We start from the raw sequence: 16,090 nt of genomic DNA, 5'->3' as shown, positions 1-16,090 counted from the left end.
AGAAGAAAGTATTTCCATGAAGTTGGCAATATTTCAGTCTGTGTTAGAGGTCTCTTTTGGTTTTGCCACTGTTAAGACATGCAGTTGATTGTTTGCTGGGAAAAGGTAATATATTTCCAGAAGTTGTAACTTCCATAATGGTTCTTCCTTTCCTTTCCTTCACTTGCTGTTTCAGCTGATTGTTTGATTCTGTTAAACTGTTTACACTAACTCTGAATGACAGTGAAACAAATCTTGGTTGCTTCTCCTAGTGACAGTTGCATACAGTTATAGGAATAGTGGACCCAGAATAATCTGTCTATGCTTTGTGCTACTGTTGTAGATGTTAATAGTTGTTTTCCATGTCCTTTCAATTTCAGAACCTCATTGACAGGGCAAGTCTCAAATACAATCCAAGGCCGGGAAGGGTAAGCAGAACTTGTCACATAGATCAATATGATAAATGGAATAATTTATTATACCAAAACTTTTGAATGGAAAGCACCAGAAATTGTTAGTCTAGTTTTCTCTATTTTAATGGTGCACATGCTTGCACATGCTAATAATGAGATTGTATTTATAAAAATCCTGCCACCAGTAATTTTACTGTATTTCTGTAAGCAATTCCAGTTTTAGTTCAGTAGAGTGTTTCATAAAAGAAGAAAATGTGTAGCATATCAGTTGAGTGGGCACAAAGTGAAATAGGTTTTATTCCAAGCAAAAATAACTGTCTGCATTGTATGTTGAAATGGGCCCTCATTCGTATGCATTGTATGTTGTTTCAGATTATTATTTATGATATTTATGGTGACAAAAGTAAACAAGAAGTTCATTCGGATGTGCTAAATACCACGTCCTGGATCTTTCCCATTGGAGCATTACTTAGGATAATTAGAGGATGGTAAGAAATCCAGGTCATATTTAAATAGAGTCTGTCCAAAAGACTGTGTATGTGTTTCTCTTGTATTTTCATTTCTTTTATTTATGACACACATCTGATCTGCAAGAGTGTCTTTTTCTTTCTTTATAATTAGACTGATACCAATGAAAAAAGCATTAAACAGGGCTTCAAATGCTGCAGTACAAAAAAAAACACATTGTTTCTCCTGGGATCTAGCTTCAAACAGAAAGTTTCTAATAGAACCGCAAGTACATTTAGACTTCTTGCCTGAACTGCTGAAACAGTACAGCCATAATCATCACTAGAAGCATGTGTATGCCAAAGAAAATGGGGGTTTTTTTACAGTTCAGTTTCATTATACAGTATCTGTTGCAAAAGGACCATAAAGTGAACAATCTCAGCTGCTGTTTGTAATGTAGCATTTAGAGGAATGTGGATACAGAAGGATTATACAAATGCTTTTAAGGTAGATTTTCCAAGTGTTTCTCAGTTTGCTTTGGGAAGCTGGGGCTGGGACTGGGACCATATCAGTTGTTGCATTGGAATTTAATTGGTGGCGCTTACAGTAGTTGTTTCTGTCAGCCATAGTAACAATGCATGTCACATTTATGCAGTTTTGAGGCAGCCTTGTTTGTTTTTTCATACATTTCTTTCACGTCCTAAGAAATACTAAGAAATGCCATTATTAGTATGTATATGTTTTATATCTTGCATAGTATCTGCCTGAACAGGACATGTTCTGATATGTCTAATGTATTTGTTCTGGTAAAATAAGGCTTTTTATTTACATTGTGTTTGAGCTGTATTTTTATACAATTAATATTTTAAATTATGTTAATCTACATCCTGGAGGAGAACTGTGTATTTTACTTTTAAAGCACAGTAGTACAAGCCCCATATTTATCTACAGTGAATGTGACTACTGAGGGACAGCATAAGAAAGGTGTGATGGTTGGCTTGATAAGAAGAGCTCATTATTGAACTTTCCAGCAGATGTGCTGTATAAGTACAGTCTTACCTAACAGCAACAACTCAGTTCATTATACTATTTTTACAGTTGGATTTTTTATGAGAAACCAAAGTTCCAGGGTCGGAAGTATGTACTAGAAGAAGGAGAGGCTGTGCTGGATCATCTTTGGGATCTCCCGGGCATGAAACATCATCAAAGAAACCTCACAGTTGGTTCAATCAAACATGTAACAAAGGTATAGACTTTGTTAATAATATACTCACATACATAATTAATTTCTGTTCGCAGTAGTGGTGTATTACTAGCAATGGACAATGTGTGCATGCTATGTTTCTCATTTTATTCAAATTTGCTATGAATCACATTTTTCACCTTCAAGATAAATTCCAGGGCTTTTGCTGTGCTAAATTTCCCTTTCTTCTTGAAGGTAGTGAGCAGATGGATTATCTTTCTTTGCCACCACCTTTACCTGACACAGTGACTCCCCTGCTTTTAGATGTTTACCTGTCTGGTTAATTGAAATTAAATGAGATCAATTCGTATTTTTCAAAGTGTTTATCTTAAGCTTAAGCTTATCTACTGTGTCTGTAGGGCTTCTGTTTCAGAAGTTAGTAGGTGCGTGTCCAATCCCATTTGTACAGCGTAGCCTCCAAAAATTACTGTCGCTGCCTCTACGGCTTTGTGCCATCTGTAGGGTTTCCATGTGGACAAGTGGTACACCTACAGCATCTGGCTCTGTGTACAGCTAGGAGTTTCAAAGGCGTTTTGTTGCAAAGATAGGAATCAAATGCCTAAAACTAAATATAATACACCCATTGTTATTCAGTGAATGAGGAATATATTTACCAGATCTTGTGATTTAAGAAGACTTAGTGCTCTTGTTGTTTAGCATAACATTCCCGTTATTCACAGGGCAATGGCCCTTTACTGCAAGTGAATTATCATTTGTATCAAAACATGAAAGTTTTCCAGAAAAAATGGTGTTTCTCTGTTCTCTGCTGGTACAGAGGTCATTTTAAAATTGATAACCTTTTTGTCATCAATACAAGGGGGATAATGTCATAATTGGAAATACTTTTTCATTCTCTTAAAGACTTAACAATAAATAAATTCAAAAGAGGCTGGCTGAGGGCATGAATAATGAAGTTCACATTTATTTGAGTTAAAAAAATTAAAAGCATTTGACCAATATGGAATATGAATATTGATCACTAATGTGGAAGGCAGCTAAATAATTAAAGAAATTCCACAATAACATGTGGAACTATGGTGTGAAGCCAAGGGAAGCTGGGTGTGTCTTGGGTATCAAAGAAAACTTGTGGATAGGAAAGACTGTGGTTAGCTTCATCATGCTTGATAAAAATCTTTGTAATACAGCTAAGTAGGTTCGAGCATTGTTCTTCTTCCAGTATGTGGTTCATTCGTATGGAACACGGAGAGCTTTGTTACAGTACAGTAGTTAAGTAATCGACACTTTCTCGTGTAAATTAAACAGGGTGGTTGGTTGAGAGGACTTTTGCTGTTAGTCCATAGGGCTGTACGGAGCTAGTGTGGGTGTGGAACTCGCTAAGCCGGGTTTTGTCCTCTCAACTTTGATTCATGAAAGCATCCATCTTTTTTAGGTTGTACTTCAGCTGCTGTGGAACTACTTTTAGAAGGTAGTTTGCCAAAGTGCTACCTTATTTATTTATTTATTTATTGTAAACAATATAGGCATTGTTTTTAATTGACAAATAGCTGTTTCTTTTTCAGGTAGCTCATGTGTATGTGATCTGCAGGATCACATGTTTTACTGTCATGCTCTTTATCATAGGCTGGGTAGCTCAGTGGCTTTTCTCCTGCATAGTTTGGTCGTACTGGCTCTGTGTCCAGGCTGTCTGGTTTGTGTTCTGATTCTTCAAGTGGCTTTTTATGGTGCTTGTTTAATGGCTGCTCAGATGCCTTGAGTTAGCAGATTTGAAAATTGGCTAAATATTTGAGAACAAAATGGCTTGCCAAGAAAAGGATAACAGATGTTTACTAAAGAAACTGTAGGAGGTACATTTAATATTATTTTTATTTTTTACTGGCAGATGTTAGTTTGCTGAGAAACAGTCTGCCAGTAGCTTTGTGCTCTGATTTGGCTTCAAGCCTCCACAAAAAGCAAAGATTTTGTTAGCTTTGTGGTTAGCTTGTGGCTTGACTTACTGTGGATATGCATTAGATGTATCCATGTGTGTTTAATTTGAAGAAATTTAGGAAGGGGAAAAAAGATCCCAAAGGAACAGATCATGCAACTATAAAATGAAGACCTATCTGAAGTAATGGGGAGTCAGAATTCCACTAAGCCTAGACTCATGTTGACTTGCCTAGCAAAATCTGCCTGCACAAGCAGGTTCACTGCAGCTCCTGCAGCATAGTCTGTTTAGCCAAGTCAGTTCTCTGCATATATTGATCTTATGGAATTGGAGGGTTTTTTCTGTTTCTAGAAGCCCAAAGAGGGTGCTAAATGTTACTTTCCCAAAAACAAGAGCTGAGAAGAGTTGCTGATGTTTCCATTCTGGAGTAATCTTGTAAACCACTGTTTTGCAAGGTGACAAGAGATTTGAAACAGCAGTTTATAATCACTGTCTGCAAGATGGTTAGGCAGGGAATAACTGGATACCTTGTGGACTCTCCTTAAGCAAAGCTCTTTGTAATGGGAATGTTCACAGTATTACATTAAGGGTGTGTTTCTTTTGTTTGTGTGATTTGCTAGGTGATAAAAAATTATTAATCCAAGCAGGGACTATTTTGTCAGATGCCATAGGAAGACACCCAACAGCTTCAGATTACCTCATTTTCTATTTTGGTTTTTACACGACAATAATCATTAATTTCCTTATTATTATTTTATTTTACTACCTGTCCTGTTGAGTTCTGTAGTTTGGTTTGATGGTGATGGGTGATAGCAAGAGTGGTAGAAAGCAGGAGAACTGGGAGAAAGAATTACGAATGGGTAAAAAAGGCTGAAGGGCTAACAGAGAGTAAGATTTTAAAAATTGCTGCAGAAGCTGACGTGTCCTAAGGACACGTGTATTAAAAGTAAGATGCGTGTCTAGACTGTATTAAAAACCAATCATGTGAATACCAGAACTAATTAGGCCAGGTTTTCAATAGACTCTTCTCTCATCATTGTTTTCGCATTTAGCTTAAGAAGCCAGACTTTAGTCATTCTTTGTCCTGGTGTTGACACGAAAGGCTACCTGCTTTAAATAGGCTATTCTGATAACTTCAGTCACCACAGCTTACAGGAGAAGACCTAACAGTGCTGAAATTATTTAGCCCTGCTAGTGCTGTTAGGGCTGTAACCCTAGATCCAGAAGAAGGGTAGACAGCCGAGGCCACCTTGAGGGGGTCGAAGGCCCTAGGTCTCAATTCTGGTGGAGCTCTTGGTTGGACTAGGAAAATGGGGGAGATGGCACCTAAGAGTAGTATTTCATGCTAAAGTCTTGAGGGTCGTCTTAACCCCTTCGGCTGAGGGCCATGTTACTGTTTTGGAAGTGTCTGTTCTCTGCAAGCTAGTACGAGTATTCCCTGTGCTTTTGTAAACATCTCTGCTCCCAAAAGACCATGAGGGAAGCATGGGCACTCCAAGGATGACTGCGTGGAGGTAGGAGACTACCGCAGAGTAAAGGAAGACAGTGGGATGCCCGGAGGCTGTGACCTACCTAAGCATTTGCTGGTTGTGTATTATCATTGGAAATGAACACAGCTACCTAATCTGTTTGCTGTACTTTTTATTTTGGTTTTGCCTGATGTGTCAGTAGGATAATGAATATGACATGAGTTTTTACTGTTTGTGATGGGGTTGGCAGGGCCAGGGGGTTATAGGGAGGAAACTTTCCAGTTTTGGATCTGGCCTGAAACACTGTGGTAATAGTTTTGTATGGTAATAGTTTTGCATGTGGGTATCTTATTTCAAAATCTTGACGCCTTGCAAATTAAATGGCTTCGGACTGAAGGATCTAGTTCCCAACCTGAATGCTATCGTATTTGTGTGGTTTTCACTTTGTTTCTAAAGATGGTGGCTTTATTAGGAATGTTAAAGAAGCCTCTGAAAGTAATGATACCCATTAAATATGCTCAGGCAAATATGAACATGCTACGGTAAATACTTAGCAAGCTAAAGTTTACATGCTTAAATTATATAAATTAATGGCATAGTATTCGAGTGTACATCTGCAAATACATAGTGTTCACCTCATATAGTAATAATAAATTTTGCCGTTTTCTGCAGTCTGTGAATTAATATATGTAAATTGAACTCAGTATTTAAGTCAAAATATATATTTGTGACTTTACAAAAATGTGCTTAGAAAATATAATGTACTTCTTGCTTGAACATGTTACTACCTTTAAAAACAGATATTTGAATTGCTTTTGATGAAGACCTCGGTTTACTATGTAACACTTCGTGAAAGGACTTTGTGGGCTTACTCTAGTACACACAAAAATGCCATCACAATGAGTAGAGTTTTTTTTATGACTGTCAAAATTGAGCTGGAGAGAGATGGTGATAAATAGGAGAGATTTTATTATGAGTGCTTGTGCTTTACCTACCCTTTGGAGAACTGCTACATTCTTCATCTCTTGAGGTGGAGCCTGTCTTCTGAGCTTCAGAGTCAGGAGAGCAGACTTGAAAAGAAAATGTAGACTGGCTTTTTCCAATCTTCAAATGAAAAAAAAAACCAAACACCACCACCCAACAAAAAAACAAACCTACTGAATTAAAATTAAACATACTCTGTCTCATATTCTGTCTGAGCCCGCAGGCAAATGTACTTTATTTTGCCACTTGCCTAGTCTTGTAGGGACTTTGTTTCAGAATTTATCTGAAACCATTAAGAGTCTAGCATCATTATTTGTGGAATTCTTATAGGTGCAACCTCCAATTTTCCATATCAAGCTTTACTGTTGGATTCATAGCTTTCAGCCTTATCACATATCAGGTATTATTAGAAAAAAACACAAACTTCAAATATTTCTTAACTGTGATTTAATAAGAGAGAGATATATATGTGTGGAAACTATAAGGAAATTTGATTTTTTTTTTTTTAAACTTGTCTAGCAATACACTTAGAATTGAGGAATGGTGTTCCTTAGCACCTTGCCATAAAGTAGCATTGTACTGGAAGGTCTTTTTTCTTAGTTTTTCTGGGTTTGCTCATCTGAAAACAAAAATTCTGGTATTGCAGTTTTTGTTCTAAAAACAAATAGTGTTGTATTGGGTTTGCGTGGCAGGGTTTTGGTAGCAGGGGGATTACGGGGGTGGCTTCTATGAGAAGCTGCTGGAAGCTTCCCCCATGTCTGACAGAGCCAACACCAGCCGGCTCCAAGACGGACCCACTGCTGGCCAAGGCCGAGCCCGTCAGTGACGGTGGAGATAATGCCTCTGGGATAACATTTCAGAAGGGAAAAAAAAGTTGCTGCAGCACAGAAACTGCAGACAGAGAGAGGAGTGAGACCATGTGAGAGAAACAACCCTGCAGACCCCCAGGTCAGTGAAGAAGGAGGGGGAGGAGATGCTCCAGGCGCCGGAGCGGAGATTCCCCTGCAGCCTGTGGGGAAGACCATGGTGAGGCAGGCTGTCCCCCTGCAGCCCATGGAGGTCCACGGTGGAGCAGATCTCCACCTGCAGCCCAGGGAGAGAGGACCCCACACCGGAGCAGGTGGGTTCCCAAAGGAGGCTGTGACCCCATGGGAAGCCCGTGCTGGAGCAGGCTCCTGGCAGGACCTGCGGACCTGTGGAGAGAGGAGCCCACGGAGCAGGTTTTCTGGCAGGACTTGTGACCCTGCAGGGGATGCACGCTGGAGCAGTTCGTGAAGAACTGCAGCCCGTAGGAAGGATCCGAGTTGGAGAAGTTCATGGAGAACTGTGTCGCATGGGAGGGACCCCACGCTGGAGCAGGGGAAGAGTGTGAGGAGCCCTGCCCCTGAAGAGGACGAAGCGGCAGAGACAACATGTTATGAACTGACTGCAACCCCCATTCCTCATCCCCCTGCGCCACTGGCGCAGAGGAGGTAGAGAAAATTGGGAGCAAAGTTAAGCCCAGGAATAAGGGAGGGGTGGGGATAAAGTGTTTTAAGATTTGGTTTTATTTCTAGTCACCCTACTGTGGTTTGGCAATAAATTAAGTTAATTTTCCCCAAGTTGAGTCTGTTTTGCCCGTGATGGTAAGTGGTTAAGTGATCTCTCCCTGTCCTTATCTCAATCCATGAGCCTTTTGTTATATTTTTTTCTCCCCTGTCTAGCTGAGACGGGGAGTGATAGAGCGGCTGCATGGTGCTTAGTTGCTGGCTGGGGTTAAACCATGACAAGTGTGCATTGTTTGCAAGGTACAATACAGAGGAAACACAATTGTGCATGAGGGACAGTTGCCAAAACATTATACTGTGTTACTTCAGGTCTCATGAGGAAGGTGAAATAATATCTTGAAGTCCATCTATTATAATTGCTACATATATTGCTGACAGTTAAATAACTACTGAACAAACTTTGCTAACCAAGAGGAAGTGTATTTCTAGGTGGGATGTTACTCCATCATTTGAAAGCTCCACTTAAAAACCTATGTGAAAGAGGAGAGCGTACAGGTGTTGTCATGAGATGAGGTGCTGTAACTTTAAGAGCTTTTGTGCCCTGTTGCTGGGTTTCTCTGCAAGCTCTTGTGTTTTGCCTTTTGTGTCTGGCAAAAGCTACAGGCCGTGTGGGAACTCTGTCACGATGTGACCCTGCCTGGGTCCTCAACAGATCCAGTAACCACGTGCTTCTCTGAGGGCACCCTCAGGGACAGCTTCTCATCACTCTTCTCTAGTGCACATGCAAGGGGCATTTTCCTCCATGTTTAGGACTTTTGGGGTCTCTTTATGCTGTCCAAGCCCTTTGGCCTAATGCAAGCAGGGCCGTGGGTCAGGATGATAAGGGTAAGGGTGCTGTGAAGTTACCACCGAGAACTGAAGGTTTCCAGCTACAGCTGAGCAAACCCTGTAAGCATGTGAGCCGCGTTTCACTGTAACAGGACTGTTCTGTAATGCACTGCTGAAGCAGGGCCTTATAGAAGATCCTCATTGATTCATGATGTGTTTGAATGCTGGGAAAGAAAGTATTGGCGATGCATTTTATATAAATATTATGAAACAAGTGTGGTTCAATAAAATCCCTGCAAATTCTAGAGAAGATCATGTGTTCAACAAGTTTTTCTCCAGCATGGAATCTATCAGTAGAAAACCTCCAGTAAGGTATTAGAGGTTGTTGCTCGGTAGTAACAGGAAAATTGCTCAAGTGTCTACTTAACAAAACAAACTTTTTCTAGTACTGTTCTTTTTTTTTCTTTGTCTAAAATGCAGTAGATTACTTGGCATGGCAGAAAATTGAACTCATATGGCTTGAAACTATAGTCGGATACATTACAGAGCCTAATTACCACTAAGGGAGGGAGGCAGGAATGTAGTAGATATTTCTAGAAAGTTTTAGTTATGCATGCATCATATGTATCTATATGCGTGTTATGGAAGCACTGTCTTTAGAAAAAAAAAGTCAGCAGTATTATATGCATGATTTGTCTATCAGTAAATATTGTCAGATCCTTTACTTGGAGATTATTTAAACTGAGCTTTTGGAAAGTAGCCCAACACGCATAAATGCGTAGTTTTCTTTGAAAGTTGGTGGGAGCTGGAAATCTAATTCCCTTAGCTTTTCTAAAAATTCCAGTCTTCATTTAAAAAAAAAAAAAAAAAACTAAAACCCTTCCATCATATGAAGCCTGGAGTTAGGTTAGAAGGGTGAGAAGACAGGGGAAAAAAGAAGGAAACATTGCTGGTCCTTCCCCCACTGCAATGGGGCAGACTCTGCAAGCGTGTGTAAGCCTTATCCTTTGATTTGTTTCCGCAGGACTGTGGTGTTCCAGAGGTAGAGTTCTGCCTGGCAGCTGGTGGTACAGAGGGACTTCCTATCTGCATACAGAGTGCAGTTGCCAATTTAGAAGAACTGGATGTTGAGAAAAACCCTTTTATAAGAGTCAAATCAGGAGTGTGAGTACTGAATCTTTTTAATAGCAATTTGCCAGCCGGTGGAGGAGTAACATCATGGGATGAAATTCAGGCAGTGATAAGAACAATATTTGGGGGGCTTTGCTACAAATCAGTTAACATACACTAGACATTGCCAGCTCTACACTCCAGCATTGTGCTTTGTGGGCTTCTGGTAGTGGAACCAAATTTTTGAAAGCATTTTTCTTCTAGTTGCTGACAGAAGTCTTTGTTAATTCCATCTTTGAGTAGCTTTATAAATAGAAGCAGTAGCTCAGCTATAATTGGCTTTTAGTTCATTGGACAATACTATCTCCCTAGTCACCTACCCTGTTATAACTATAACACTATGGCTGAATACCAGAAAATGAATATTACATCATCCCAGCATTTCTCAAGCTACAGCCATATCCTGACTTTCTGGAGAGAGGTGATGCAATATGATACAGGCCCCTTGGTAGTCCAGCATTTCCTGTATTGAGCAGAATAGCCTGTTTCCTGGGTAAATGCCCAACACTTCACGGTTCCTGAAGTTTGGGCGTTCTGCGCCTCTTCTCATAAATCGTTGCAGAATGACATTAGCTATTCTGTTTTAAGAGTCTTGAGTTTGCCTTTCCCTGTGAGCCAAGCCTTCCTTCCCACAGTCTTGTGATATGTCTGTGAAGCTTGAGGTGGTGAAGGAATTAAAAACAGTCTTGTCTTAGTTTTGATAGAACTTAGTATTATAACTGCTTATGGTCTGTGTGTGTAGTTTTAAGAAAATAATTTTCCATATGGCTCAATGCCTCTTCCTCCATTCCTTATTTGGTCTACTAACCCTGTGTCCAACTTCTACATTCAGCTTTCTTTTTGACTTAAAACAGTCTGAAGGAGTCTAAGCATTTTTAATCTTCATGTCAAAATTACAATAGCCTGCTTTCCAGAGGAGTGCTGTAAATCATTTTATTGTAATAACTTCCACTGAAAAAACAAAGTGGGATTGATGTTAGAAGCCTTTTAATTCCTAAGGTGACAATCCTAGGTAAAATTTGGTGCGTCTCATCCTCCATACTGACATTGGTTTTGTATGCTCATAGTGTAACAAACTGGCGTCTTAAAGTAAGGGAACAAATTAGTAATTTTCTTCTCTTTCATTTATGTTTAGCTTGGACTGAGAAAAAGTATCTAATCTTCTTAGCATTGATTTTGCCAGTGTATTTAAATATAGCTTCGTTTTGATGTGCTGGCAGTATCTAAAACACATTATGTAGCTCTTATGAGTACAAAAAGGAAATTAATTTTAATAGGTTCTTTGTATTTTTAATCTATCTAATGAGATTAAGTCCTTTATCCTTATTGTTATAGATGGCTTGCTTATTCAGATTTTAATTACAAGGGAGAGATGAAGGTTTTGGAAGAATGCGATTCACCATCTGAAATTCCTTCAGCAGATGTAAAATCTCTGCGTCCCTTAAAAATGGTGAGGACTTCACAATTCTCTAATAAGTTGTGTGCCTTCCTTTTCCTATTGTTGCTCCCCCGGAGGTTTTGATCTAAATATAACTTAGGTTCCAACATCCTTTCAGGGTTAATCCTTATACATGTAACACTCATCTCACGCCATGGTGCATTTGCAGTGTTGTAGTGGCACAGCAGTCGCCATGGCTTGCTGGGCTTCTGTGTGTGCCCAAGTAAGACCACATAGTCAGAGGGAGCACCTGATTCACTAGGACATCTTCCTGGGAAACTGTTGTTGTTAAGTACAGATCAAATAAGACAGAACTGAAAGGCTTTTAGTTGTATTGCAGCCAACACCATTAACTAAAAAAGCTCTTCAGAAGTTGTTGATTTTTTCTTTTTAATGGTACAGCTAGAATCTACCACTGCACCACTTGGGAGGTGCAGCTAATTTTTGTTTGGATAGACAGCATGTAGATCTAAATATGAAAGAAGTGTGGAAGGGTGTGGCAAGTACTTATACTGTACACATAGCAAGCCTACAGAAAAAGAGTTTAAAAGCCACAAAGGAATAAGACCCAACAGCTGTCTTTTTATTCACTTGTGGGAGATAGGTGTCTTACTCCCTCAGAGAACATCATTCACTAACATTTCCAGACAAAATGCATTTGCTGTATTTGTTCTTTGACCATAGACATGAATATGTCTGCCTATATTTTCTCTCTTTTCCGGTGTTGATAGTTTCTTAATGTTCCACCATTTGTGATTAAGAAACTTGAAATACATACAACAAAGCTTTAAAAGTTATTTATATGGACCAATTTTTAAAATTTAGTTTAAAAACACATAGTAAATGTTTGCTTTAGATTGCTAATAGACAATGAAGGAATATTTTTAAATTGCTTGCACCCCTACAGGCTTGTCAATGCACTGATTTGTTCGTAGGTCAGGTTTATAGTGTCCCTGGCTTTTATGAATTTTCAGAGTATTTAAATTAGTGTTTGATTTGGCCAACTGAAAATGGTGAATATAATTACAAAAACTTCATGCTCTGATAGTACTATAAAATATGCGTCAAAGCATAACTTTAAGTTTTATATGAATACCTTTTCTTTTCCCCATCTCTTTTTCAGGGTGGACTAAAGGTACAAATGCCAATGAATGTCAAGGTAAGCACTGAGGACATTGAGAATAAAATATGAGCACATTGGAAATAAAAATTTATTTAAGCTGTTTTCTTTTTGTTGGGTATGTGATGTTTGATTAAGTATTCAGTGTTTGCTGCTGAAGAAAAATTCACTAATTTTGTGAGGTCCACTTTCTTACTAGTGTTTCATGAGATGTAAAAGTAGTAGTAATTTGTTTTTATATATTAGGAGAATGTAATTTGCTATAGAACTATTGTAAAGGTTTTACAAAATAAAGAGTTTTTCTGACTGACACGTCAGTCACTGTAATGGAAAGGGATCAGGAGAGATTTTCCCATTTAACGTACCAAGTTTAAAAAAAATGAGGGCGAGGGGAGGAAGAGGGCAGGAATAAAGGCCCTTCCTTCCTATACCCAATCCCAGTACTAGAGTTGTGAGTCAGACCATGACCCTTCTGTGATTTGAGGAGCAGAAAGCTAATCCAGAGTTATTGTTCCTTTTCCCTCCTTTTTCTAGTTCTCCACAAAAATTCTAATGCTCTCGGTAACTTTTAACTATACAAATACATGCAAGACTCGGGCATTTTTCTAATAAATATTGCAATAAGTATTAATACTATTAGTAGCTGATCTGTGTGATTTGACAGATGACGAACCTCAAGGGCATGTTAACTGCAGCCACTGAAATAACTCCAGCAAAGTACAGAGAAAGACCTCTTGTCTACTTTTGAAGGATTAAGCTTAGTGTGTCTAGCTGTGACCAGCTAGGATTCACTGCAGGCTAATATACACTGCCCAGGCACAGGATTACAGGATAAGTCACAATCATATAGCCACAGAGTGCATTTATGTATATAGAATTGTGTGAACAACTATCCTTCTGTGGAAATGTCTGCAAATAGCCTGACAAGCCTATCTAAATCCAGATAGGGTCTCTTCAGCTTCTAGGGCACTCGGGAATCAGAAGGGCTGAGAACACAACCCTGCATTTTCTTCATAGTGATGGCTTGTTGGAGGGGGAAAACGGTGTCTTCCACATACTGTAGCAGTACACACCCCCAAACTTCAAATTACTATTCAGGGCATATTCAAGGCATTGTTCAACATCATGTTTTCTAGATAATAATATATGAGAAAACCCACTTTGGAGGATGGTCCAAAGAGTTTTCAGAAAACATCAGTTCTGTTCCAGCTCTGTTTGGTAGTGAAGAGGAGTTTCAGGAAATTGGATCAATACGTGTAATTGGTGGAGTGTAAGTATATTTCACATTTATATTTATTTACTTTAAAATAGGAAATCATAACTAAATGCTAAGAAGTGCTACCCAAAGGTTGATTAGAATCTCTCACTGGTAAAATATTTTTTTAAAGAAAGGAATATATATTTCTTTTGTCAATTATCAGCCTTGGATAAAACCAGCTCTCCACATGGGTTATCTATCTAAGGGAATATAGGAAGATTAAGTGTGTGAGAGGTGTGAAGTCAGTATTTACAATTTGGATGCCAATAAACTAGGCCACTTTGGGCTTAATGACAGCATTCACACAGAGCTTTAATTTATATTGCTTTATACTTCTGGTAGTCTCTACTTAATTTACTGAAATGACCTTGGGTAGGTGTGGTCAGTCTTCAATTTGACTTTTTAATGTCTCTGAAATCTATAAACTGTTTTATTGTTTTAATGGTTTTCCTTTGCCACCTGTTGCATGTTATCTGGAATTAAGAATCTACCCTTATTTTCCTTTGTTGAGGCCTTGGATTGATTCTGTGTTGCCCCACCCCTCTCTCTGTCATACACTCACACGCACAAAAAGGGCTGTGTAACACAGTCCTTAGGTGGACTACTCACGAGGTAGGCTCAGCTCCAGCTATTCTAGAGAGATACCAACCCCACGCATTGTTCTTTCAGCCTCTCCCAAGACCCAACAGGATAGGACTGCTTGAAAGCATGCAGGATTGTTGCTTCTGCCAAAGAGCATAGGAATAAAATAGTTTTCAGAAACTTTTTTTTTTTTCCTTAGGGAATCTCAATGTTAATACTTTTATATAAAGATTCAATAACATACGTCCTTCCAGGTTGTTGTCAGAATCTTACAAGCACTAAATTCAAAGTAAACTTAATTGTGCATACTCAAATAATCTGTTCATAAATACATTATGTATTTGGTATCTGGGAAGCCTCAAATTATTAAAAATCATCCTTCTGTCTGTTGTGGCAGCTTTTATTTTTAATACTGTGGTAACTTAAACAGCTGAATTAATGTAAACCAAATGCTACTAAAAGTAAAGCTATCCCTGCCTGCCAAATTTTACTGCCAACAGAATTTGTACAGCAGTTCTAGTACTTACAAGGGAGCTTTAATGAAAGAAATGCTTACAAGAAAGGAGAGGGAAGCACTTTTTCAAATTAAGATCCATTAGAGCTTTCAAAGTTGATGTGGAAATGCCTTCTTTTAATCGAGCCTTATCTATTTGTTCAAAATACTTTAAAGAGTTTTATTCCCTTAGTGTTAAAATATATGCAATACATTGTATATATTCAATTCACTTGTGTATTCATGTATATGTGTTTTTAGATTAGAGCAGGAAACAACATAAGCGGGTGAAATTTTGTTCTGCTAAAATCCATTAATTTTGTCACCAGCTCCAGCAAGGGTAGAATCTCATCATTTATTACTACACTAAAGAGATCTACTGCTGTTTTTTGTCAGTGACAATTGGTGGCTTACAGTGTTTTGGCCACTAGATGCGTACTAGCCTCTGTAGTACCAAATATTGGTATTGGGAATATGGCTGACTGAGAGGAGGTACGTGGAGAAGCGTTACACAAATAAACAGTTGTTGGAGAAAGAATCACATGGTGGGGTTTTGATCCACAAAGAAGACTTTAATGGGTGCCTGTTGTGATTTCCAACAAGCATTGCTTTGTTTGTTAGCTGAGTCTGTGATACTCATTTTAGTGTTAGGATGTTCTCTTCCCCTTTTATTTGTTATGGAAAATCATGTGTGAGGTTGTTTTGCTTTTAGTTATTTCTCTTTCTTTTGTTGTATGGTTGCTGTAGATGGGTTGGCTATAATAAGGAACGCTACAAAGGCCGTCAGTACTTGCTGGAGGAGGGAGATTATGAAGACAGACACTCATGGGGCGGAACTGACAGTGTCCTCCTGTCTTTCCGGTTCCTTCAGGCTGTAAGTACTTCCATGAATTTCACACAAATTATGCACAGTTCTATACATAAAGAGGAATGTTATTCTTCATATATGGTACAGCTCTCTTGGGTTTAGTCATTCCATCTTTTATCCAAGTTCATTCTCATTCTTTTCATACTTGCTGAAATTTAGACTGTACTGTATACATTGTAAAGCAGAAGCAGGTTCTAAATAGTCTTTGTAAAGTTCGTACAAAGGATGTTTTATGCAGAATTCCTTGTCTACCTGCCAGATTTTCCAAGTATCTCACTTCTGCATTTCAACCTATTTGAATCTCGAGAACAGAATTTTCTTAAAAGTTTAACATGCGTAAGTACAGTGCAGTTTTTTATTAAAATAAAAATAGCTATTCAACACAGCAGCTGTTGCAAGCCTTAAAACAGCATTACCCTCTGTCTG

The 16,090-nt window shown here is 38.7% G+C and overlaps 1 protein-coding gene across 1 annotated transcript in view; it reads left to right on the top strand.

Moving 5' to 3' along the window:
* The window catches only part of CRYBG3 (crystallin beta-gamma domain containing 3), a 98,587-nt gene that overhangs the window by 49,680 nt on the left and 32,817 nt on the right, over positions 1–16,090 (top strand). The window contains exons 5-12 of the mRNA XM_069785478.1: positions 360–407; positions 765–880; positions 1,938–2,085; positions 9,760–9,899; positions 11,241–11,355; positions 12,467–12,502; positions 13,600–13,733; positions 15,544–15,670. Of these exons, the coding sequence (XP_069641579.1) occupies positions 360–407; positions 765–880; positions 1,938–2,085; positions 9,760–9,899; positions 11,241–11,355; positions 12,467–12,502; positions 13,600–13,733; positions 15,544–15,670 (864 nt within the window). The remainder of the gene's footprint in view (positions 1–359; positions 408–764; positions 881–1,937; positions 2,086–9,759; positions 9,900–11,240; positions 11,356–12,466; positions 12,503–13,599; positions 13,734–15,543; positions 15,671–16,090) is intronic.

Source organism: Haliaeetus albicilla, chromosome 6 (genome assembly GCF_947461875.1).
Source record: "Haliaeetus albicilla chromosome 6, bHalAlb1.1, whole genome shotgun sequence".
Lineage (NCBI taxonomy): Eukaryota > Metazoa > Chordata > Aves > Accipitriformes > Accipitridae > Haliaeetus > Haliaeetus albicilla.
Note: the sequence above shows the minus strand (reverse complement) of the source record. Positions and strands in the feature narration are given on the sequence as shown.